Consider the following 24,325-nt stretch of genomic DNA (forward strand, 5'->3'; position numbering starts at 1 on the left):
TAATCTGCTAAATTGTAATTATCCGCCTACCTCATGCCTTTTGCACACAATGTATATAGACTCTCTTTTTTTTTCTTTCTACTGTGTTATTGACTTGTTAATTGTTTACTCCATGTGTAACTCTGTGTTGTATGTGTCTAACTGCTATGCTTTATCTTGGCCAGGTCGCAGTTGCAAATGAGAACTTGTTCTCAACTAGCCTACCTGGTTAAATAAAGGTGAAATAAAAAAATAAATAAAAAAAGAGATAGTTGTCCTTCTGGAAGGTTCTCCCATCGCCACAGAGGAGCTCTGTCAGTGTGACCATCAGGTTCTTGGTCACTTCCGCCCCAACCTCAGTTTGTTCGGGCGGCCATGTCTAGGAAGTGTCTTGGTGGTTCCAAACTTCTTCCATTTTAGAATGATGGAGGCCACTGTGTTTTTGGGGACCTTCAATGCTGCAGACATTTTTTGGTACCGGTCCCCAGATCTGTGCCTCGATACAATCCTGTCTTGGAGCTCTACGGACAATTCCTTCAACCTCATGGCTCGGTTTTTGCTCTGACATACACTGTCAACTGTGGGACCTTATATAGACAGGTGTGTGCCTTTCCAAATCATGTCCAATCAATTGATTTTACCACAGGTGGACTCCATTCAAGTTGTAGAAACATCTCAAGGATGATCAATGGAAACAGGATGCACCTGAGCTCAATTTTGAGTCTCAGTGGGTCTGAATACTTATGTAAATAAGGTATATCTGTTTTTATATTTTTTTTATATAAGTTTGCAAAGATTTGTAAAACCTGTTTTCGCTTTGTCATTATGGGGTATTGTGTGTAGGTTGATGAGGAAAATATTTTCTTTAATTGTTTTTAGAATAAGGCTGTGACGTAACAAATGTGGAAAAATCAAGAGGTCTGAATACTTTCCGAATGCGCTGTACATTCACACACAAACAATGAAAGCACATGGCAAAAGCTGGCTCCTAATTACTGATTAGAATTATTTGACAAGCAAGATTTTTTATTTTATGTTACTTAAACATACCTAGTATTACATTAACATTATGGACATTGTGACTGAAATCATTTCAAATACTTTATCTGGGCTTGATTGAGTTTGACGGACGTATGTATAGTTGTAAAATAAGATAAGGACTACAAGGGATTATGGATGTGTCAGTAGGTGGCAAGCTTGGCTCCGCTGTTCAAGGATAGAATCACCACGCTCATTGCGCTGTAAAATCCTGGAGGAATTTGGGTAAAATGCAGATTCAATGGGAGGAGCAGGGAATGTGTTGTTTCCATAGAGATGAACACAATCGGGTTTGCATTGAACTGTTCTGTACTTAACTCCCTGTGACGTCAACTAGTCAAAATGTAAAACCAGTTGTTTAACAACTACAATAGAGCCTTCAAAAAGTTGGTGCTGACTTATCAGCTCAGTATTCGGTACTAACACATTTACTTGGATCTACTCCAATTCTGAACAGTGTTCCACATAATGGAAACAGATTATTGTTTTAGATGACATTACCTTCTTATTTAAATCACTGGTATATTCAAACTATCAAATTGAATAATAATAATTGGAAATGGTCAAAAACGTATCTTATATCTGCCCCAAATTTTCCCACTGTGTTCCTTACAGCCTGTTTGAGTTCAGTACCACTCACTTTCACTGGCGGCTTAGCTATTTATCCACAGGAAGCTTATCTATTTGTCCACAGGAAGCTTATCTATTTGTCCACAGGAAGCTTATCTATTTGTCCATAGGAAGCTTATCTTTAACCCAAACACCAGATGGCAGCCTCTAGTTTAATATAAGTCCTCTAGTTTAATATCTGTCCTCTAGTTTAATATCAGTCCCAATGCTCAATCCCTCCATCATGTGACCTTGTATTGAAACCTTTACTTCTTCAAATTACTAAGATATTGCATTATTAGAGTGCTATCTGAATGCCGCTAATATTACCATTCACTTTGTTACTTTCACTAGTCTCCATATCTGTTTCCTTCAACTAGGAGCCTCCCTTTCTTCCCAATAGGAAAGACCCTCTCAATCACTACTGCTAATGCACATAGATCACACTCAAACTATGTTCTGCTTTTACACCTATTGTAAGGTTTAAAAACAAACAAAACAAACATGATAACGTTCTCCTTATTGGAAGGCATTGTTTGCATTTTAGTCTAACCTAACAATGTTACTTTCTGCTTCGCACTCATTAAACGTCTTATTTTGAGATTGATATGTAATGTACCGAGATTATAAACTACACCAGCCAACTCAGAAGGGGAGATGTAAACTTTGGAGGGAGCTTCCTTTTTAAGGTAGCTCTCGAGACTAGAGTTTCTTTCTGGGATCAACAGTTATTATAATAGAATCTGCCTCTCATACTGATCAGTGCCAATGGAAGCACCTTTATCCATGTCAGGCATGTTTCACCAATTTGTTTAATAAATGTTATTTTCAGAGTTTGGTTCAACGTTGTTAGTCATGTACAACCCCACCACCTGTGAAATGTTCTGCAAACACAGTAAAAACCCTACTGTACATAAATATCTATTTACAAGCGCCACCATCCCTCCTTTTGACACATGGTCTTGACTATGTGGCAAGAAATTGGTAAGTACAACCTGGCATGGATGGTCTGCTCCAGTGGTCCAGCCATACACGCCAGGCGTCCTTCTCTGATGCATCAGCCGTTGCCTGCAAAGCAATGATGTCATCAGTGGAAGCAGGAACTGCTGCCATCTGTAGGAGGGAAATAGAAGATGAAGCAGCCATTTTAGCTGTGCAGTCAGCCTTAGCGTTCCCCAGAGAAAGGTTATCGTTAGAGGAAGAATGTGCCCGACTTGATTATAGAAACAGAGGACGGCAGCTGGACAGACTGTAAGAGACGAAACAAGATTACTGTGTGCAATCTGTTTTCTAGACGAGGTCAAAACCCCCCTATTCTTCCACAATGTTACAAAAATAATGCACTATACCAAATGCATATCTACTGTCAGTGTAAATGTTAACAAAGCTCTCTCTACTGTCAGTGTAAATGTTAACAGAGCTCTCTACTGTCAGTGTAAATGTTAACAGAGCTCTCTACTGTCAGTGTAAATGTTAACAGAGCTCTCTCTACTGTCAGTGTAAATGTTAACAGAGCTCTCTACTGTCAGTGTAAATGTTAACAGAGCTCTACTGTCAGTGTAAATGTTAACAGAGCTCTCTCTACTTTCAGTGTAAATGTTAACAGAGCTCTCTCTACTGTCAGTGTAAATGTTAACAGAGCTGTCCTTGGCCAAAATACACAAGCTCTAGTCAAGCCAAATAGTTCTGCTGCCTGTGCAATCGACCAAAGAAATGAAGTCTGGATTGTCTAACGGGGGTGTCTCTCGAGTCCAACCTATGGCTTACAATCAACTACAGTCATGGTCTTCACCGGCATCTGCTGTAGGGAGAAGAGTTGAAGGGTTAAGAATTGTACATTGTTTCAGAGGAACATATGGGACATTGTCAACAGGATAGTCTTGCAGGTTTTTGCCTGTGTAATAATTGTGTGCACAGCATGAGGCACATGTACGGCCAGAGGAGACATTGCCACAATATCAGAACTTGGCAAAAACAGTCCAGACCAACTTCACTCGTCTCCATCTTTCTCCCATAAACACAGTCCTGCAGCGGTTGAACTAATTAATTGCCTCTAATCTATCTTTGGAGAGGGCGCGACCCTCAGAAGTAATGTCATGACCCAAATATTTAACGGCGTTCCAGCATAATTGCATTTTGATAGATTACAAAAATAGATTACAGACAATTAAAGCGTTCCCTAAACCTGTTATGCCCTCTCCAAAAATAGATGACAGACAATTAAAGCGTTCCCTAAACCTGTTATGCCCTCTCCAAAAATAGATTACAGACAATTCTCCAAAAATAGATGACAGACAATTAAAGTGTTCCCTAAACCTGTTATGCCCCCTAAACCTGTAAACCTGTTATGCCCTCTCCAAAAATAGATTACAGACAATTAAAGTGTTCCCTGAACCTGTTATGCCCTCTCCAAAAATAGATGACAGACAATTAAAGCGTTCCCTAAACCTGTTATGCCCTCTCCAAAAATAGATTACAGACAATTAAAGCTTTCCCTAAACCTGTTATGCCCCCTCCAAATATAGATAACAGACAATTAAAGTGTTCCCTAAACCTGTTATGCCCCCTCCAAATATAGATGACAGACAATTAAAGTGTTCCCTAAACCTGTTATGCCCTCTCCAAAAATAGATGACAGACAATTAAAGCTTTCCCTAAACCTGTTATGCCCTCTCCAAAAATAGATGACAGACAATTAAAGCGTTCCCTAAACCTGTTATGCCCTCTCCAAAAATAGATTACAGACAATTAAAGTGTTCCCTGAACCTGTTATGCCCTCTCCAAAAATAGATGACAGACAATTAAAGCGTTCCCTAAACCTGTTATGCCCTCTCCAAAAATATATTAGATGCTTTCCCTCTCCCCTCCCAGGTCACCCAATCAGTTGCTTCCATCACTTTCTTCATCCAAACACCCACATCTTTCCATTGTGTTCCAGGAGTTTTTGATAAGCTACAATGGGGAACAGAGCCAGGGACTTCATAAAGACTCGTCTTAGTATCCGTCAGCTCCAGCTGCTATGAAGTCTCCTCCTTATATGCCATTCATGGTTATCTCGACCTCCCCTTTTTGTATTGACCATTCTGTTGGTATTCAGGGTCCACTTCGCATGAGGGAACAGCAGCAGTACAATGTAGGTATTCAGACACTTTTATTTGATTTATTTCACCTTTATTTAACCAGGTAGGCAAGTTGAGAACAAGTTCTCAGTTACAATTGCGACCTGGCCAAGATAAAGCAAAGCAGTTCAACACATACAACAACACAGAGTTACACATGGAATAAAACAAACATACAGTCAATAATACAGTATAAACAAGTCTATATACGATGTGAGCAAATGAGGTGAGATAAGGGAGGTAAAGGCAAAAAAAGTCCATGGTGGCAAATTAAATACAATATAGCAAGTAAAACACTGGAATGGTAGATTTGCAGTGGAAGAACACTTCCCAGTGAGCATACAAGGGGGAAGGGAGCGATTGCTCTCTCAGCTGTCCCTCAACATGTTGGTCATTCAGGTGCCAAGCATAGTGTTAGGTTCGAATTTTTAGAGTAAGTAACCGCCGCACCACATAAAAAAAATGTAAAGTTAATTTTAGGTTCGGTAACCCCTATACTAATTCCTCGTGAGCCCTCTACCCTTTCATCCATTTTTAGAAATCTATTTCTGAATAAGACGACATCAAATGTTTCATGAGATCTAAAAAACAAAACAAGGCTTTCTGAGTTTTAGAGGAGTGTTTGGACATATAATTTGTTAACTTTAGAATACAAATAATATATTGAAATGTTATGTTTAATTTAATTTAAAGATATTCCAATGTATAACTTTTCCGTATGGGTTTATCAATTAATGTATGCTATATGGTAGAATTGAGTAATATATGTTAGTGTTTTGATTACATTTTTTTAACCTATGCACGCCTTTTTTCATGTTGAGAAGTAAAGTACGTCGTAAGCCTTAGACAACTAAGTCTCGTAATGTTAATAAAATCACAGAAAAAGCTCATCTGAACTTCAAAAATCATTTTTTTCACAATTTACATTTGCCTGAGAACATTCTAAATGCACCAAAAATGTATCCTGAAGTGAGATTACGAGGAGTATCATCAGCCTCAACTGCTCTAGCCATAGAGTTGTACCATTGATCTATCGATACTCGATTGGTCTGGTCTGTGTGTGATGACGGCATAGCATACATTGGATCCATGCAAAGAATGAGCAGCTAACCCGAACTAGATTAGTCTTCCAACATCGTGGGAATTTCTACATTCAAACTCCAAAATACAGTTTAAAACTGATCTCAGAACAACGTTATCGAAGGAACATCAAGCGAAAGTCACGAGGTATACTTCTTGTTCAGGTTGGACAGAGACGCGTTGGCCTGTTAGCTAGCTAACATTAGCTTTTCTACTGTAACTGGTAGGTAGCAAATGTTCTGTAAATCACAGCTGGCCTGGGAAATTGTTTGCTGTCTATATTCGGAATGCACTGTTTCAGTTTCAATTACTCAATATTTTGGACAAAAACGGATGAATGTAACTAAGGCTGGGAATGTCAATACAATCAAACTAGCAATGATCACAAGGCAGTTATAACGTGGCTAATAGGCTAGCGTATCTGTTTATGTGGCAAGTTTAAAGCATGGAGCCTCATATTAGCTAGCTGCTGGGAGGATGTCATGTCATTGGAGGAGTGGTTGAGTGACCGATTTTTAACCCCTTATTGTTTTTCGGTGGCTACAACTAGATCCAGGTGTCGTTTGGTTAGCTAGCAAGAAATGTGATTCACTTTGCTAGCTAGCTATGCTGAACTTGAACGACTGCTATCCAGTAAGCATATCTCTAGCGGTCGTAGAAGTCGCCCTGGCTATCTACTCCGATTTCAGAGCAGTCTGGTCTGTGTGCGCCTGATGCAGAATAGTTGATGGATTTACCAACACGCAACACCAGCTGAATATATTGCTTAGGAATTTTCACAAATGCCTTATTCTACATCATTCCCAGACATTCATTTTTTGTTTTAAATTTCACCTTTATTTAACCAGGTAAGCTAGTTGAGAACAAGTTCTCATTTACAACTGCGACCTCGCCAAGATAAAACAAAGCAGTGCGACACAAACAACATAGACACATGGAATAAAGAAGCGTACAGTCAATAACACAATATAAAAAAATTAAGTCTATATACACTGTGTGCAAATGGCGTGAGGAGGTAAGCCAATAAATAGGCCATAGTAGCGAAGTAATTATAATTGAGCAGATTAACACTGGAGTGTTGGATGAGCAGATGATGACGTGCAAGTAGTGATACTGGTGTGCAAAAGAGCAGAATAGTAAATTAAAATAATATGGGGATGAGGTAGGTAGATTGGGTGGGCTATTTACAGATGGACTATGTACAGCTGCAGCGATCGGTTAGCTGCTCAGGTAGCTGATGTTTAAAGTTAGTGAGGGAAGTCTAAGTCTCCAGCTTAAGCGATTTTTGTAATTAATTCCAGTCACTGGCAGCAGAGAACTGGAAGGAAAGGCAGCCAAAGAGGTGCTGGCTTTGGGGACGACCAGTGAGATATACCTGCTGGAGCGCGTGCTACGGGTGGGTGTTGTTATCGTGACCAGTGAACTGAGATAAGGCGGAGCTTTACCTAGCATAGATTTATAGATGACCTGGAGCCAGTGGGTCTGGTGACGAATGTGTAGCGAGGGCCAGCCGACTAGAGCATACAGGTCGCAGTGGTGGGTGGTATAAAGGGCTTTGGTCACAAAACGGATGGCACTGTGATCGACTGCATCCAGTTTGCTGAGTAGAGTATTGGAATCTATTTTGTAGATGACATCGCTGAAGTCGAGGATCGGTAGGATAGTCAGTTTTACTAGGGTAAGTTTGGCGGCGTGAGGGAAGGAGGCTTTGTTTGCGAAATAGAATGCCGATTCTGGATTTGATTTTGGATTGGAGATGTTTGATATGAGTCTGGAAGGAGAGTTTACAGTCTAGCCAGACACGTAGGTATTTGTCGGTGTCCACATATTCTAGGTCAGAACCGTCCAGAGTAGTGATGCTGGTCGGGCGGGCGGGTGCAGGCAGCGGACGGTTGAAAAGCATGCATTTGGTTTTACTAGCATTTAAGAGCAGTTGGAGGCCACGGAAGGAGTGTTGTATGGCGTTGAGGCTTGTCTGGAGGTTAGTTAACACAGTGTCCATAGAAGGGCCAGATGTATACAGAATGGTGTCGTCTGCGTAGAGGTGGATCAGGGAATCACCCGCAGCAAGAGCGACATCGTTGATATATACAGAGAAAAGAGTCGGGCCGAGAATCAGTCAAAACTGTTCGCTGCTCTGGCCCCCCAAAGGTGGAACAAACTCCCTCACGACGCCAGGACAGCGGAGTCAATCACCACCTTCCGGAGACACCTGAAACCCCACCTCTTTAAGGAATACCTAGGATAGGATAAAGTAATCCTTCTCACCCCCCCCTTAAAAGACCTAGATGCACTATTGTAAAGTGGCTGTTCCACTGGATGTCATAAGGTGAAAGCACCAATTTGTAAGTCGCTCTGGATAAGAGCGTCTGCTAAATGACTTAAATGTAATGTAAATGAGAATTGAACCCTGTGGTACCCCCATAGAGACTGCCAGAGGTCCGGACAACAGGCCCTCCGATTTGACACACTGATCTGTCTGCGAAGTAGTTGGTGAAAGAAGGCTATGAAAATGATCATATCTAAGTGCTCACTTGTCAGAATTGTAATTTAAACAGTGTCATTCTTCCTGTGAGGTGTACAGTCGTGGCCTAAAGTTTTGAGACAGAAAGTTTAAATGTTTCGGTTCCAACGAGTTATTGCTGTAGCCTACAGAAAAGGTAATGTTGGTTATCAAAAATTCCCACGCGGGTATAAATTACTACTAATCGGTTACCCAAGCGAGTATAAATGAGTCAACAGTTGAGTCATGTGCTTTATGAAATTACAGCCTGATCCGCTGTCACGAGAAATTTCAATCCTAATGATAGTAACTAAACATTATTTGCTGACTAATCCCCGAGGTTAGTAAGACCCTGGGTTTAATAATAATTAGGCAAAGACTCAGCTTATGCAAAAGGCCCGTAAAGTTTATTCACGAGAACGTTCTCATGTCCACAATACAAAGACATGCCATTTTATAACTCACTCCCGACTTACGCACACACCTCCACACAAACAGTAGATAGCCTACGCACACACCTCCACACAAACAGTAGATAGCCTACGCACACACCTCCACACAAACAGTAGATGGCCTACGCACACACCTCCACACAAACAGTAGATGGCCTACGCACACACCTCCACACACCGCACACACCTCCACACAAACAGTAGATGGCCTACGCACACACCTCCACACAAACAGTAGATGGCCTACGCACACACCTCCACACAAACAGTAGATGGCCTACGCACACACCTCCACACAAACAGTAGATGGCCTACGCACACACCTCCACACAAACAGTAGATGGCCTACGCACACACCTCCACACAAACAGTAGATGGCCTACGCACACACCTCCACACAAACAGTAGATGGCCTACGCACACCCTCCACACGAAGGAGGTGTGATGGCCTACGCACACACCTCCACACGAAGGAGGTGTGATGGCCTACGCACACACGAAGGAGGTGTGATGGCCTACGCACACACATACACACGAGCAGTAGATTGAATGTATCCTTCCCCTGGTTCTCACCACTGTTTATCACTAGCAAACTGGCAGTTCCATTTCCCTGAGATTAGAGGAACCTTGACAGGACTCCCTGTCCTGCCGTAAGTTTCTCAGAGTTCTAGCCAGGTCAGGTCATACACAGTTTAATTGTTCTCGGGATCTTCTTAGTCACACACACATTTCTAGTTGTCTCGACCAAACCTTATTAGACTGAAGTTTATCATTCTAATTCATTATACATGTTACAGAATCGAATGATTACTAATAGTTACGTTTGTCTAATTATTCATTATATCTGTTACATAATGTCATAATTACGTTTCAGGGTGGAATTGTTTAGTCATTACCTTTTTAAGCATATAAATTCCCTTATCATCCGCTCCCATCGATGAATTCAACTTCAATTGCTTTCATGTGTCTGTTTTACTGCGCGCAACAGAGCGAAACTGTACAGACACATGCCTAAGGTGACCACATTTGAAAATACCCACATGCAGGACAACAGGACGATTTTGCAGGCGAATCGTGGAACGGTGTAGCCTACATGAATAAAACCATTTGGCATTTACATATGCATTTACATATGTATTTACATATACATTTACATATACATTTACATATGCATTTACATATGCATTTAGATCTTATTGAATTACTGTCTCTGTGAGCAAATTAGAACACATGGTGTTAAACTATACATCCTTCCTGTATTAACTTCAAGTACTAAAGGTAATGATATGGACAAAGGAATCTAGCCTGAGAGCATATTTCTGTCCTGCCCTTTTGGTGCAGGACATGCAATGTCCATGGCATTTTCATTGCAAAAGTCCTGATCTTCTCAAAATATGTTTGCCGGGTTGTGTCCAGTCCAGGGGGGATGCTTTAACATCTCTGGGAGGAAGGACATCAACGTTGCACAGCAGCTGAAACCTGGTTCCATCTGAGTGAAAACTACTTGGCCACAACAACACTAGGCTCCAGACAATTAAAGGAGGAAAGCAGACTAAAATAGACATAGACCTTGCATACCAGAAATAACATTAATTAACCCATTTTTAAAATTTTATTTAACCTTTATTTAACTAGGCAGGTCAGTTAAGAACAAATTCTTATTTACAATGACGGCCTACCAAAAGGCAAAAGATCTCCTGCGAGGACGGGGGCTGGGATTTAAAATAAATAAATATATATATATATATATAGGACAAAACACATCACGTCAAGAGAGACAACACAACACTACATAAAGAGAGACCTAAAGACAACAACATAGCAAGGCAGCAACACATGACAACACAAAATGGTAGCAACACAAAACATGGTACAAACATTATTGGGCCCAGACAACAGCACAAAGGGCAAGAAGGTAGAGACAACAATACATCACGCAAAGCAGCCAGAAGTGTCAGTAAGAGTGTCAATGATTGAGTCTTTGAATGAAGATATTGAGATAAAACTGTCCAGTTTGAGTGTTTGTTGCAGCTCGTTCCAGTTGCTAGGTACAGCGAACTGAAAATAAGAGCGACCCAGGGGTGTGTGTGTGCTTTGGGGACCTTTAACAGAATGTGACTGGCAGAACGGGTGTTGTATGTGGAGGATGAGGGCTGCAGTAGATATCTCAGATAGGGGGGAGTCAGGCCTAAGAGGGCAGGACAAAAGTGAAGTGTTTCTTGTTCACCCTTGATCATCTCCTTGTACTGATGGTGGAGAGCAGGTTTATGTTGAAAGAGAAATTCCAGAAAAAGGGGTTTAAAACATTAATTCATCTTATAGATTGTTATTTCCTGTTGACCTCTACAGCTGTACTAAAACGCCCTGTACACACTTAACCTGCTTCCAGTCCAACAATGGCAGTGCAGACACAAGATTACTAGCTAGATTTAGCAAACATTTAGCTTCATAATTACCAGCTGCCTAGATGTAAGTGGTATTGTTGGTGTTTACATACTGGAGAGGGAATGCAAAACAATGACGCTGGACAGAGTGGAATCAGGTGTAGCAAAAAGGCAGTTTATTGAGTCAAAGATATCTTGTCCTACATCGTGCACGGACCTAAGCAATATGACTCTGTGAGGAGTCAGAATAATTAGGCTGCCCAGCCAGAGTTTACAGCAGAATGTATACACAGAATAATGTAGGTGGAGTCTCGTCGTGTTGGTCTTCTGACTGGTCCTGAAGAGTTGGAGGCGGGCCTGCTCTAGCTAGAGCAGGAGCCCCATTGGTGCACAGCAGAGTCCTCTGCTGTTGGCACCCGACCAGTAGAGGGGGGTAGAGTGTGAGTGTACAGTGCTCATGAAATTTTTGTGTGTCAAGGAAGCGTGGATATAGGGACTGGCAATGTCTGCTTTAGGCTCAGGTGTTTCCTGTCTTTGCAGGAGTGCATGCAAGGGTCAATGTCAGTGAGATAGTTTGGCACTCTAAGCTCGTTAGTGTTGCAGGATGTTCTTCGTAGTTTACAGGGGAGTATATTTGCGTGATGGCAGCTGTGTGTCCTTCGGATAATCATGTTATCGCACGTAGGCTCTAAACTTGACTGAGGACACTGGGCCCAGAGTTATCTGAGGACATCCAGTTTAACCAGAGCGTTGGCCTGCTAGTAATGCTTGATATTAGATTATTTATATAACAAATCCCCCTCTTCACATCTTTTAAGACGTGAAAACTTTAGTGCAATGGTGGTGGTTGCATTCGTGGGTATACATAAGGTGGTGCTTCTAACCTTGTCTGGTGTGCATGGTGGGTCTGTAGGTGTAGTGCTACGTTTGGTGCGTGTGAGATTGAAGGGAGTGGTGCTAGGAATGGTATCAGGGATAGGGGTTGGGGTGAGAGGGGTTGATGCTTTAGTATGTGTTTGTTGTTCTATTAACCATGTGAAAGTGCCCAGGGACACCCCAAATATCAGTACGAATATCACAAATAAGGGGCCAGATATCCCCAGCCTCACCCAGGGAGGGAGAAATGTCCCTCTAACTGGGCGAGGTTCCCTTTTCAGGGGAGGCGGAGTTTGATGCTGCATCACCTGAGTAAGGAGTGTCTTCATTTGGAATCGAAATTAGGCCGCTCAAATCAGCTCTGACCTCTGTCAGTGTTCTGGAAGGAATTGGGGCTGGAGTGCAATGTGTGAGGTGGTGCCAAGGTGCGCCTGATTTACCTTTGACCTGGACAGAGTGTGAAGTAACCTCCTTCACTTCGTATGGTCCAGTCCACCTGGGTTCCAGCCACTTTCTCTTGTGGACTTTAACCCTCACCCAGTCACCAACCTTTACATTTACATTTAAGTCATTTAGCAGACGCTCTTATCCAGAGCGACTTACAAATTGGTGCTTTCACCTTATGACATCCAGTGGAACAGCCACTTTACAATAGTGCATCTAGGTCTTTTAAGGGGGGGAACACGCCACTTTACCTTCAGTGGTGGCGTGTCCCCCGGCAGCTCCCACTCCTGGACCTTGTGAACCTAGGTAGAGAGTGCTGCAGAGAGAACCGTCAGTTTTTTCACATAATTAGACATTACAATTTGTTGTACATCAAGGGCGGGCATATGACCTCCCTCCCTTGGTGGACCAGGCATGACTCTTCCAGTCATTATCTCATGAGGAGAGAGATGGGTGCCTGCTCCTGGTGAGGCTCTCATGGCCATCAGCACCAGAGGCAGGACTTCAACCCATGTCAACTTCGTACCTGCACATACTTTAGCTATCTTAGCTTTTGCACGTTCCACCAGACCTTGGGACCGGTACACAGAACCGAATCTGTGTGTTATGCCAAATCCACCTGTCTTTGGTGTTTGTTACTGAAATGTGAGCCATTTTCAGATCTGATTTGTCTTTAGATGCCATACCTGGGTATTAGTTTGGTTTGTAGCCACTTAACGACTGACCTAGCATCCCCCTTCGCTGTTGGTATTGCTTCTACCCATTTGGAGAACCTATCTACCATAACTAGGAGATAGCGTTTGCCTTTAGATACATTTTCGGGGCCCATGTCGGTGTAGTCTATACTAATATCCTGAAAACATGCATTAGGTACTGGGTATGAGCCCATTGGTGTTTGATATGGTTTCTTTGGGTTGTGGCTGCCACAAATGTTGCATTCGTCACTAAATAAATCAGTCATTTTTCATGTGAGGGTGCCACCAGATGTGCGAGACCTTTTGAAGGGTCTTTAGTTTGCCTTCGTGTGTGTGGGGCTATGTGCTTCTCGTAAAAGTTCTGGGTCCATCAGTGTGGACTGCTCCATGGGCATAGGCTGAGTCTGTATAGATATTCACAGTCTTTCCTTTTCCTCTGATGAGGGCCTGCGTCAATCCGATGATTTCAGCTAATTGGGCCGATGCTGGTTGAGGGATGATGGCTGATTCAAGGGTGACATCACGAGGTGAGCTGTTTTTTCAATAGCTTTTGCTACTGCAGGAACGTATCTGGAGCATGTTGTCTGTCCTACCTCAATGTGGTCAAGTTTGGAAGAGTGGTACATCAAGACCCTTCTCTCCCCCTCTTGTTTCTGGAATAGGACGGATGAGGTGAATCCTTCCTTTTCAGAAACATCCAAATGGAACTTGTTCTTGTAGTCAGGTGCAGTCAGAGCTGCTGCCGCTGATAGATCTGTTTTCAGGAGTGCTATGGCTGTTGATGCTTCAGCCGTCCAGGCCAGGGGTGCATGGAGGTTCCTTGATCGTAGGATGACCGGTGCTGCCACCCCCTCTTGGCCTCACACAATGGTACAACACCTGATAGGTGGGGTCAGGTGCATCATGTCTTCGTCCCAGTCGTCAGTGTAGGGTCAGTCATCAGTTTCTGTTGCATTGAGTGTGCAATGGATCTCAGCTTGGGGAGTCTTATATGGGTGCAGAGTGTAGATTTGAGCTTTCAGTTGGTTGAACTTAAACTGGATGTGAGGGGTGGCAGGCCCTGTGGGTAGGCATTTTAGCCAGTACACTTCTTGGGTTTCAGACAGTGTGGGCATCGGCAGGAGTGGCATCATCATAATTCTTACTGGGCGATCAGGTGTTGAAGTGGGAGGGTTGGTGGATACTTCCACTCCACTTTCCGTAAGATATATGGTGCACCCCATTTTGCATAAGAGGTCCCGTCCTAGTAGGTTGATCGGGCATTTTGGACAGTACAGGAACTGGTGTTTCAACTGAGATTTCTCCCAGGAGAATGTTAAAGGGATAGTGCGGCTTTGAGCCTCAGGTGATCCCGTGACCCCTACCACCGATATGGAATCAGATGACAGCATTTGGGGGAACTTGATAGTAGAATAGGTGCATCCTGTGTCTACCAGGAACTGATGGGGGACACCCTCAACTTCGCATATCATTGTTGGTTCAGTGTGCTGTTGAAAATGTTGTCTCCCTTCTCCTGCCGTGGGTGGTGGGCATCTTCATGGCCAGGGCATGGTGTTCCCTGCCAGACTTTGGAACTGTGGTTGGTTGTAATCTTGCTGTTGCTGCTGCATGTGATTAGGAGAGGGTCCTCCTCTTCCTCTCCCTCTTCCTGGTGCTCCTCCACGTCCTCTTTCTCTCCATTGTTGTTGCTGCGGGGAGAGTGGTTTCGTGCAATATCTGGCATAGTGACCGGGAATTCCGCAGTTATAACACTGGTAGTTTCCCCCTCTGTATGGTCCAGTGTAGGGGCCCCGTTGAGCCCGTTGTGGCTGTTGCTGTTGCAGGATATACTGCTGTGGGGGAGGGTATTGGGGTGGTGGGGCCCCCATAGGGGCAGTGAGTGGGGCTGCCTGCTGTTGGATCATCTGAGAGACAGTCTGTGCTACGATCTGAGTGATATCTGGCTGCTCCCCTTTGTCTTGAGTTTCTTCTGCAATCATTTGTTTTTTAGGTTTCTCCCCCTTTTGTGCATCTTTTATTTGGAGCTTTAACAGCTGCACCTGCAGAGACTGGACCTGGCTCTCAGCACCCCCTCTTTCCTTGTTGTGTTGTGTTACATGGTGGTGCACATGCGTATTGAATTTGGGCGTGGTGGCTGCAGACATTTTATGTAATTCTTCTGATAATGTGTATAATGTGTTATCTAGGTTTTAGTCAGTCCTTTGTGTGGTGTTTATTTCTATCTTTGTATACTCAGCCCGTCCTTGATCGAGACCAGGGATGTACTGTGGTGCTGGCTCAGACTTCTCTCATGCGCCCCCACCCTCGCACAGAAAGATCTTATCAGTAATGTGGCGGCAGTTATGTGTGTGTGCCTCTCCGGCATGTAATTTGAATTTGTTTAGCAATTTATTTAGGTATTCTCTAGAAATGATTTGAGGACATCCGGTTTAACCAGAGCGTTGGCCTGCTAGTAATGCTTGATATTAGATTATTTATATAACAGTATTCATATAGCTAGTTGAACATGCAAGGAAAAACGACCTTGACATCTATTGTCCAATAGCTAGCTAGCTATTTATTGATAATTTCATTCTGGCTCGCTAGCTAACCAACTTAGCATGTGTCCCTAACCACTTAAAATGGGGTTTCATTAGCATTCGCACCACAGTGGCTATTGTCAGTAGCTATCTAGTTGAACATGACAAACATGAGAAAGAGGATCGTCATGCAGGGTTTAGCACATCAGCTATTAACCTTAACAGCAGAATGCGGCTGGCCAGCTCAGCTAGCTACCTACAACTTTACCTGTATGCAACTGTCTATCTAACTAGCTATATAGCGAACAATAACTAGTAATGAAAACAACTTTTTGATACAGTTGAGACAATAACGTATGTACAATTATGTATCGGTCTTAGCATTTTAACTGTAGACTCTTACCGGTGTATGGATAATGATGATTCACGGCAGACTGAAACACTTCCAAAATAATCCTTCCCACTCGGCTTCAACCAGTCCAGACTGCTTTAGCCACAAAAGACAGAGCTGCGTCGATACCAGCAGCTGTATTCAGGACAACACTGGTATTGAAAGCTGTAGCTTCCAATGGACCTTTCAAATATCCACAGTAACAGAGAACAGGAGGTGCCATTTGACAGAGAAGCCCTCCACCCTATTAAGCGCCATCAACAGCTCGATTTAACAAGTCTGGTTGTGCTCTAGACTCCCCTTCTCTCAGCGTGACCAGGGCAGCGGCAGTCTGAACACAAAGTAACCCTTTTAGGCCCCACGTCTTCCAACACCACCCCAACACCACCCCAACACCGCCCCAACACCAGCCCAACACCAGCCCAACACCAGCCCAACACCAGCCCAACACCAGCCAAACACTAGCCCAACACCAGCCCAACACCATCCCAACACCACCCCAACACCACCCCAACACCAGCCCAACACCAGCCCAACACCAGCCCAACACCACCCCCACACTACCCCACACTAGCCCAACACTAGCCCAATACCACCCCAACACTCTCCCACTGCCTGGGTTCCCCTGTGAAGATCCGCAAGTAGGGACCGCATGCCTGCCGTAATTGAAATGGCTCCCTTCCACAGATCTCCCTATATGATGCCATCTTAGTTCCTAGGTATTAATCAAACTAAGGCAAAACACAATAGATGTAAACCACCATGTCATCTTGACATGCATAGCCTTTTTAATTTAAACATGCCTGAATATTCCTAAACTAATTTAACACTCAAAGTAAAAAGAAGCAAAATCTTAGGGTGAAATGACAGATGCAATTGCTAATGTGTTCTAATCTTTCATTTTCATTACAGGTCATCTAACTGAACTATATCAGTCTTGACATTGACTTCATTGCTGCTGTTGTCATCGTGAGCAGGACAATATGAGTGGAGAGAGGGAAACGTTGATGGATGAAATGGAACAGAGTTTATACACTTTAACCAACGACAATTTACGCTGCCTGTGTGAACGCAGTGGAATAGGTGGCAAGGATGGCTCTGATGTTCAAGGAAAGAATCTCCATCACTCATTGTGCCGTAAAATCCTGGAGGAACTTTGGGAAAATGCAGATTCAATGGAATCGGAGGAGCAGGGAATGTCTTGGTTACTCCAACTGAAAGAGGACATCAGGAAGATACAGGAGGAGGGTATCGGTGCACCTTTGAGTCCCAGCCAATCCATTGATGACGACGCTGTAGACTGTGATGAAGACGAGAACCAGAAGGACATGGATTTGTTGCCTAGCAAAGGGCTGGAGGCAGAACCAGCACCAGAGAGACACACACCAGAGCAGAGAGAGAAGAGAGTGAGTGGGGCCCCCTCTCTGTCCTCTCCTGGTAATGCCTTACTGCTGGGTCTGAAGAGAGTGAGTGGGTCCCCCTCTCTGTCCTCTCCTGGTAATGCCTTACTGCTGGGTCTGAAGAGAGTGTCTGTGCGGCTGGTCGACTGCAGGAAAACACCAGGGTTTAGAGGAACTGCTGGAGGAGGAGACGAGGAGGAGGAAGGAGACGAGGAGGAGGAAGGAGGCGAGGAGGAGGAAGGAGACGAGGAGGAGGAAGGAGACTTGATTCATCAAAGTAAGTGCAGCAGGATACCTTTTGTTTGGGTTCTAAGTATCATTGTGAAGTTTAGTTGTCTAATTTACAGTGCAGTTTGATATCATCGTTTTGTAAGTTACATCAATACATTTTTTCATTGTAGATTCGTTAAACATAGAGCACAGTGACATGCAATGCACCCCTCTGCCCTCTCACATCACTCAATTACCTCTCTCTGCCTCTGCCCCATCTCTCTGTCTATCCTCCCTCTCTCACATCACTCCAACCTCTCTCTGCCTCTGCCCCATCTCTCTGTCTATCCTCCCTCTCACATCACCCATTATCTCTCTGTCTGCCCCATCTCTCTGTCTATCCTCCCTCTCTCACATCACTCCATTACCTCTCTCTGCCACTGCCCCATCTCTCTGTCTATCCTCCCTCTCTCACATCACTCCATTACTCTCTGCCTCTGCCCCATCTCTCTGCACCACATCACTCCATTACTCTCTCTGCCTCTGCCCCATCTCTCTGTCTATCCTCCCTCTCTCACATCACTCCATTACCTCTCTCTGCCTCTGCCCCATCTCTCTGTCTATCCTCCCTCTCCCACATCACTCCATTACCTCTCTCTGCCTCTGCCCCATCTCTCTGTCTATCCTCCCTCTCTCACATCACTCCATTACCTCTCTCTGCCTCTGCCCCATCTCTCTGTCTATCCTCCCTCTCTCACATCATTCCATTACCTAGCCTTAACAGGAAGTCAGTGTAGAGAGGCTATCACTGGAGTAATATGATAGTTATTGTTTTGGTTCTAGTAAGAGAGACTGTGGATTCTTTAAAAACAACAATTTAGTATAAGATTTGCAAAAATGAAGCAATCAACCATCACTAAGAGTAGTTAAGTGTTGAAAGCTCAACGAACAAAGTTATCTATCTCCTCTTAAAGTAAGTACATCCTTTTATCTTTGTGACAGTTAGCAAATGTGCAGAATCAGGCCCTGGGAACAGAGTTGTAAAAAGTAATTTAGCTTGTCTATGTAGATCAAGATAGCTGATATCGCCACCATTCTCTGTTCCTCCCTGCACTTCCCACATAGCTAAATTCCTGCCGATCGTAAACATAGGAGGTCACATACTGTGGTAGCACCCAAGCAGCTCATAAATCTGTACGCTCAGATTAATCAAAGTTACACAAGACTAGCCTGTGTCAGTAAAAATACTAACATATAACAATGGACAAATCTCTCTAAAAACAGCATAGTATGTCTAATTAAACAGTACAGTATATAATGAATGTTACATTTCCATCACAGTGGTTAGCAGCAGTAACTGAAGTGCATGTAGTGCTTATCTGGGTAGCAATGTTACAAAGATGGGGTCTAGAGTAACGCTGAGGTCCTACCGTTTTATTTGAGACGACTACAACCATCAAGATTAATTGTCGTATCAAACAGCAGATCTCTCTGTTCCTTGGGACCTAGAACTAGCATCTTCTTCATTTTGTCACAGTTTAAAAGTAAAACATTTGACCCCATCCGCTTCCAGGGTAAGCAATTTTGGTGCTTCAACATGTTTCATCAAAATTTACAGCAATGTGTTGTCCGCACAGCAGTGAAAGTTGCCATTGTGTTTCCGAATGACATCACCAAGAAGTAGAATAAATAATGGTCCTAAAACAGAACCTTGAGGAACACCCCGAGGACAAACCATCCACAGAGACAAAATTATATATTTCTGACAACCAAGCAAGAACTTGTCCATGTAGACCAATTAGGGTTTCCAATCTCTCCAAAATAATCTGGTGATCGGTGGTGTCAAAAGCGGCAATAAGGTCTAGGAGCACGAGGACAGATGCAGAGCCTTGTACACGCTCCCTATTTTTCACTCTGTTTTCTCCTATCACAGCCATTAGTCTTCAATTCCCGAGCAGTTTCCTACCTCTCCGGCAACCGCGTTAGGAAAGACTCCTTTATATTTGTAGTGACTGGGTGTATTGATACACCATCCAAAGTGTATTTAATAACTTCACCAGGCTCCAAGGGTTATTCAAGGTCTGTTTTATAAAAAATATTATACTCCTGAACTTATTTAGGTTTGCCATAACAAATGGGTTGACTGAAGATTTTTCACCTTTTAATTTTTTATTAATTTGTAAAAATCTCTAAAAAGATAATTCCACCTTGATATTATGGGGTATATGTGTGTAAATTCAGGCTGTAACACAACCAACGTGGAAAAGAATCAAGGGGTGTGAATACTTTTGGAATAGACTGTAATACCTCAGTATCATGTCACTTTCTTCTATTGGACAAACTGTATTCACTGTTCGTCTCTTTCACACAGGAGAGAGACGTGGCAACCATGGATCTTCTGGGGAGCCTCAACAACAACCTCATGCTGACAACACAGACTGGAGTCTCCCCACATCAAAACACCTCAATAAACAACCGCAGAGACATACAGGGAAGAAACCACACCACTGCTGCTCTGAGTGTGGGAAGACTTTCGGCTGTCCAGCGACACTCAAAATGCACAGAAGAATCCATACGAGAGAGAAACCTTACCGCTGCTCACAGTGTGGGGATACTTTCAGTCAAAAAATGACTCTTAAGATTCACCAGCAGATGCACACTGGGAAGAAACCTCACCACTGCTCTGACTGCGGAAAGAGTTTCAGTGTTTTATCAAGCTTGAAAATCCATCAAAGCACCCACACCGAAAATAAACTATTCCAATGCTCCAAGTGTGGGAAAGGTTTTGCAAACAACCACTATCGAAAAATACATGAGAAAACTGTACATGAGCCTCCCACAGAAAGGTCTTACCACTGCTCTGACTGCGGGAAGAGCTACAGTTTTTTATCAACCTTCAAAAACCATCAAAGAAAACACACAGGAGAGAAACCATTCCAATGCTCCAAGTGCAAGAAAAGTTTCGCTCAGAAATCCACTCTGAAAGCCCACGAGCAAACACACATGCCTGCTGCAGAAAGGCCTTACCAATGCCTATTCTGTGAGAAGAAGTTTTGTATTTCGGCGTCCTTTAATTTCCATATGAGAATGCATACTGAAGAAAAACCATTCCAATGTTCCGTCTGCGGAATGCGGTTCATTCACGCCAGTTTACTGAAAGCACACAAACACAAACACAAGCCCTCTGACGAAAGGCCCTTCCACTGCTCTAAATGTGGAGCGTGTTTTACTACAAAAGGTAATCTTAAATTTCACCAGCTGACCCATGACCGGGGAGAGAGAACTTATCGCTGCTCTGAGTGTGGGCATTGTTTCTCTCATCCGATTTATCTGAAGAAACACCAGAAAAGGCACAGTAAAGAGATGTCCATTGTCTGCGACCTGTGCGGGAAGACCTTCAACCATCCAAGCAACTTTAAAACGCACATGAAGATACACCAAGGAGTGAAACCGTACCACTGCTCCGACTGTGGCAGGAGCTTCATATTCCGCCAAGGTTTAACAACCCACCAGCGTGTGCACACCGGTGAGCTGCCTTACGTCTGTGATCAATGTGGAAAGAGATTTTCTCAGTACAATTCTTTGGTGATTCACCAGCGAACCCACACCGGGGAGAAACCTTACCCATGCTTTGTCTGTGGGAAGAGCTTCAGTCGGTCACAAAACCTGGCTGCACACAAGAGAACTCATACTGGAGAGAAGCCTCACGCCTGTGATCAGTGCGGGAAGAGGTTTTCCCGAACCGACGCACTGGCTGTACACAAGCGCACTCACACTGGAGAGAAGCCTTACAGCTGTGATATATGCAGGGAGACATTCACCTATTTAGTAGCCATGTTGAAACATAAGAAAAGACATTGACATCCTGCAGGTGATGTACTCTGTGCTGAATGTCCTCAGGACGATTCCAGTTCTGTCTATGAATAGAGAATAACTTTGTTTAACCTACAGAAGACATCAATTTGTTGTTTTGCTTATAATCTAACCCCCAGAGAGAGAGAGACACAAACACTCACACACGCAGACAAACCCAGAGGGCGGCAGGTATCCTAGCGGTTAAGTGCGTTTGACCGGTAACAGAAAGATCGCTGGTTTGAATCCCTGAGTCGGCAAAGGTTAGGAAAAAAATCTGCTGTTCTGCCCTTGAGCTAGCCAGTTAGTACCCAACAACAACTGCTCCCTGGGCACATATGACGTGGATTAAGGCAGCCCGCCGCACCTCTGTGATTCAGAGGGTTTAGATGCGGAAGGTTGAAGGCATTTAGTGGTGCAACTGGCTAGTTATCCCTCATTTCCTTTCCACCCAGAGGAATTGGGAGCACAGAGTGGTTTTTGAGAGTGGTTACTGTGAGTTTTGAGAGTGGTTACTGTGGTTTTTGAGAGTGGTTACTACGGTTTTTGAGAGTGGTTACTACGGTTTTTGAGAGTGGTTACTGTGGTTTTTGAGAGTGGTTACTGTGGTTTTTGAGAGTTGTTACTACGGTTTTTGAGAGTTGTTACTACGGTTTTTGAGAGTGGTTACTACGTTTTTTGAGAGTGGTTACTACGGTTTTTGAGAGTGGTTATGTTTCCTCCGCATTGGACTGAATCACAAAACAAGGATTTGTCGCTTTAAATTGTCTGAAATCACAGTGTTGTGTTTTATACATACACACCTGACAGGTGTAGGATCAGGTTCTCCTCCCCAAATCCTATTATTAAGCATTATTGGTGAAAATGCTACAAGATCAGCATCTAGGGGCAACTTCACCCTACACTCACCTCTTCCCTGGGGGCTGTCCCAGATGGCAGATTCATTGAGGTACTGTCCTAAATATTCTGAAGTATCATTTTTTGGGGGGACAAATTTAGACTTGAAATTGGCATGGTGTCATTAACTTGAAACCAGCAACACATATTCATGTTTAGCTTTCAAAATAAACCCCTGATTTAAGAGCTCGAATGGTTTAAGTTAAGGATCCTGGTCTCTGGAACATCCCACTGCTCCCAGTCACAATAAAGCAGGAGTCAATTCCACCGTGCCAATTTCAAGTCCTTATATTCCTTTACCAATATGGTTAAGTTATTTCAGAATATTAAGGACTAAATATGTTTCCATGGTAACTTAAATCTTCATGCAGGTCTCATGTGAGCATTTGAGATAAATTCCTTTTATTGCGAGACATACATCTTTATCAATGAAACTAACCAGGAATAAATGTGAAGTTTTAAAGGCGTAATTAAATGAAAAGACATGTCTTATCTGAAATGTGTTTTTATAGGTCACAAGTGAAAGGATGTTATAGGTAACCTGTGTAGCCTCGGTCTAGGGTATGTTAAAGCCCTAGGCTACAGTCAGTTCTATATGTTGTTATATACATTGTTTATGGAAGTAGAGAACAGTAGTAGTACATATACAGGTATAATAGAGGAAGCACCAACATGAGGCTTTGCGGCCACCAGAACCTCTTCACTGCTCCTTGGTACAGATTCTACAAATGTCTGGAATTCTATTGGAGGGACGCGACACCGTTCTTCCACGAGAAATGACATAATTTGTGTTTTGTTGATGTTTGTGGGAAAACGCTCTCTCAGGCGCCACTCCAGAATCTCCCATAAGTGTTCAATTCGGTTGTGATCTGATGACTGACACACACACTTTAACCCCCCCCGTGCCCTCTATCAAAGTCAGAGATCTCTTGTAGCCAAAATAATGTTCATTTTTATATGATGTTAATTAACTCAGAAAAGCACACCTGCTTTCTATATACCTACTTGCCAAATGTGGTGTTTCCTTCTCTTTTGGCAGTTCCCTGTATATATCAGAGAACATGCACACATATGTATGCATTGCACCACACATGCATGTACACGCAACTACACACACGAACATGCATGTCTGCACATACACACATACATGCAGACACAATTAAAGAATGAAATCACGTGGCAAAAGACAGCTCATAATTACTGATAACAATTCTGTGATGAACAAGCTTTTATTTGTATTTTACATTGTTTAAACATACTTAGTATTACATTGTTAATTAGCATTGTGTACATTGTGACTGAAATCATTTCAAATACTTTATCTGGGCTTGATTGAGTTTGACTGGCGTGAACTCCGGACTGACATTGTGTATATGTATACATTTCAGCAGGCTTACATTAAATAAGACGAGGACTGTAAGTGATTTATGGATGTGTAAGTACCTAGTGGGCCCCCTTCACCCCTAAATCATTACAAAATTCACGTGTTTTTTTGAATGGTGTCTATGGCAACCTTATGTCTTCTCTCTTGTGTGCGCTGGTGTACTTTAAGATGGGCTAATTGAGCAAAGCATTTCCCCACAGACAGAGCAGAGGTCAGGCTTACACTTTACATTTTAGTCATTTAGCAGACGCTCTTATCCAAAGTGACTTAGTAGTGAGAGCATACATTTTTCACCATATTTCATACTGGTCCCCGGAGGGAATCGAGAGACTCTTCTCTGCCTAGTCAGCTTCATGATGTTGTTGAGGCTCCCCAGAGGATCCACAATAGTCACGTCTCCTGTATGAACGGGAACATCAGACAGTAAATACAGGTCATATCTGCATACAGTCGATATCAATGAAACATTTGTACAGATTTTTTTCTTTTCACT

At 43.2% G+C, this 24,325-nt stretch overlaps 1 protein-coding gene across 2 annotated transcripts; it reads left to right on the forward strand.

The window, feature by feature from the left end:
* Positions 1-5,747: 5,747 nt before the first annotated feature.
* On the forward strand, positions 5,748-23,936 carry LOC135560000 (oocyte zinc finger protein XlCOF6-like). Of its 2 annotated transcripts, none has more exons than XM_065000966.1 (3): positions 5,748-5,972; positions 17,002-17,766; positions 20,071-23,936. In XM_065000966.1, exons 2-3 carry the CDS (start codon positions 17,073-17,075, stop codon positions 21,558-21,560), a joined length of 2,184 nt encoding a protein of 727 aa, XP_064857038.1. In that variant the 5' UTR covers positions 5,748-5,972; positions 17,002-17,072; the 3' UTR covers positions 21,561-23,936. The 2 variants fall into 2 exon arrangements, with proteins under 2 accessions (XP_064857038.1, XP_064857039.1); XM_065000967.1 differs by having other exon boundaries at positions 5,971-6,048.
* Positions 23,937-24,325: the final 389 nt, after the last annotated feature.

The sequence above is a fragment of the Oncorhynchus nerka genome, linkage group LG15 (genome assembly GCF_034236695.1).
Source record: "Oncorhynchus nerka isolate Pitt River linkage group LG15, Oner_Uvic_2.0, whole genome shotgun sequence".
Classification (NCBI taxonomy): Eukaryota; Metazoa; Chordata; class Actinopteri; order Salmoniformes; family Salmonidae; genus Oncorhynchus; species Oncorhynchus nerka.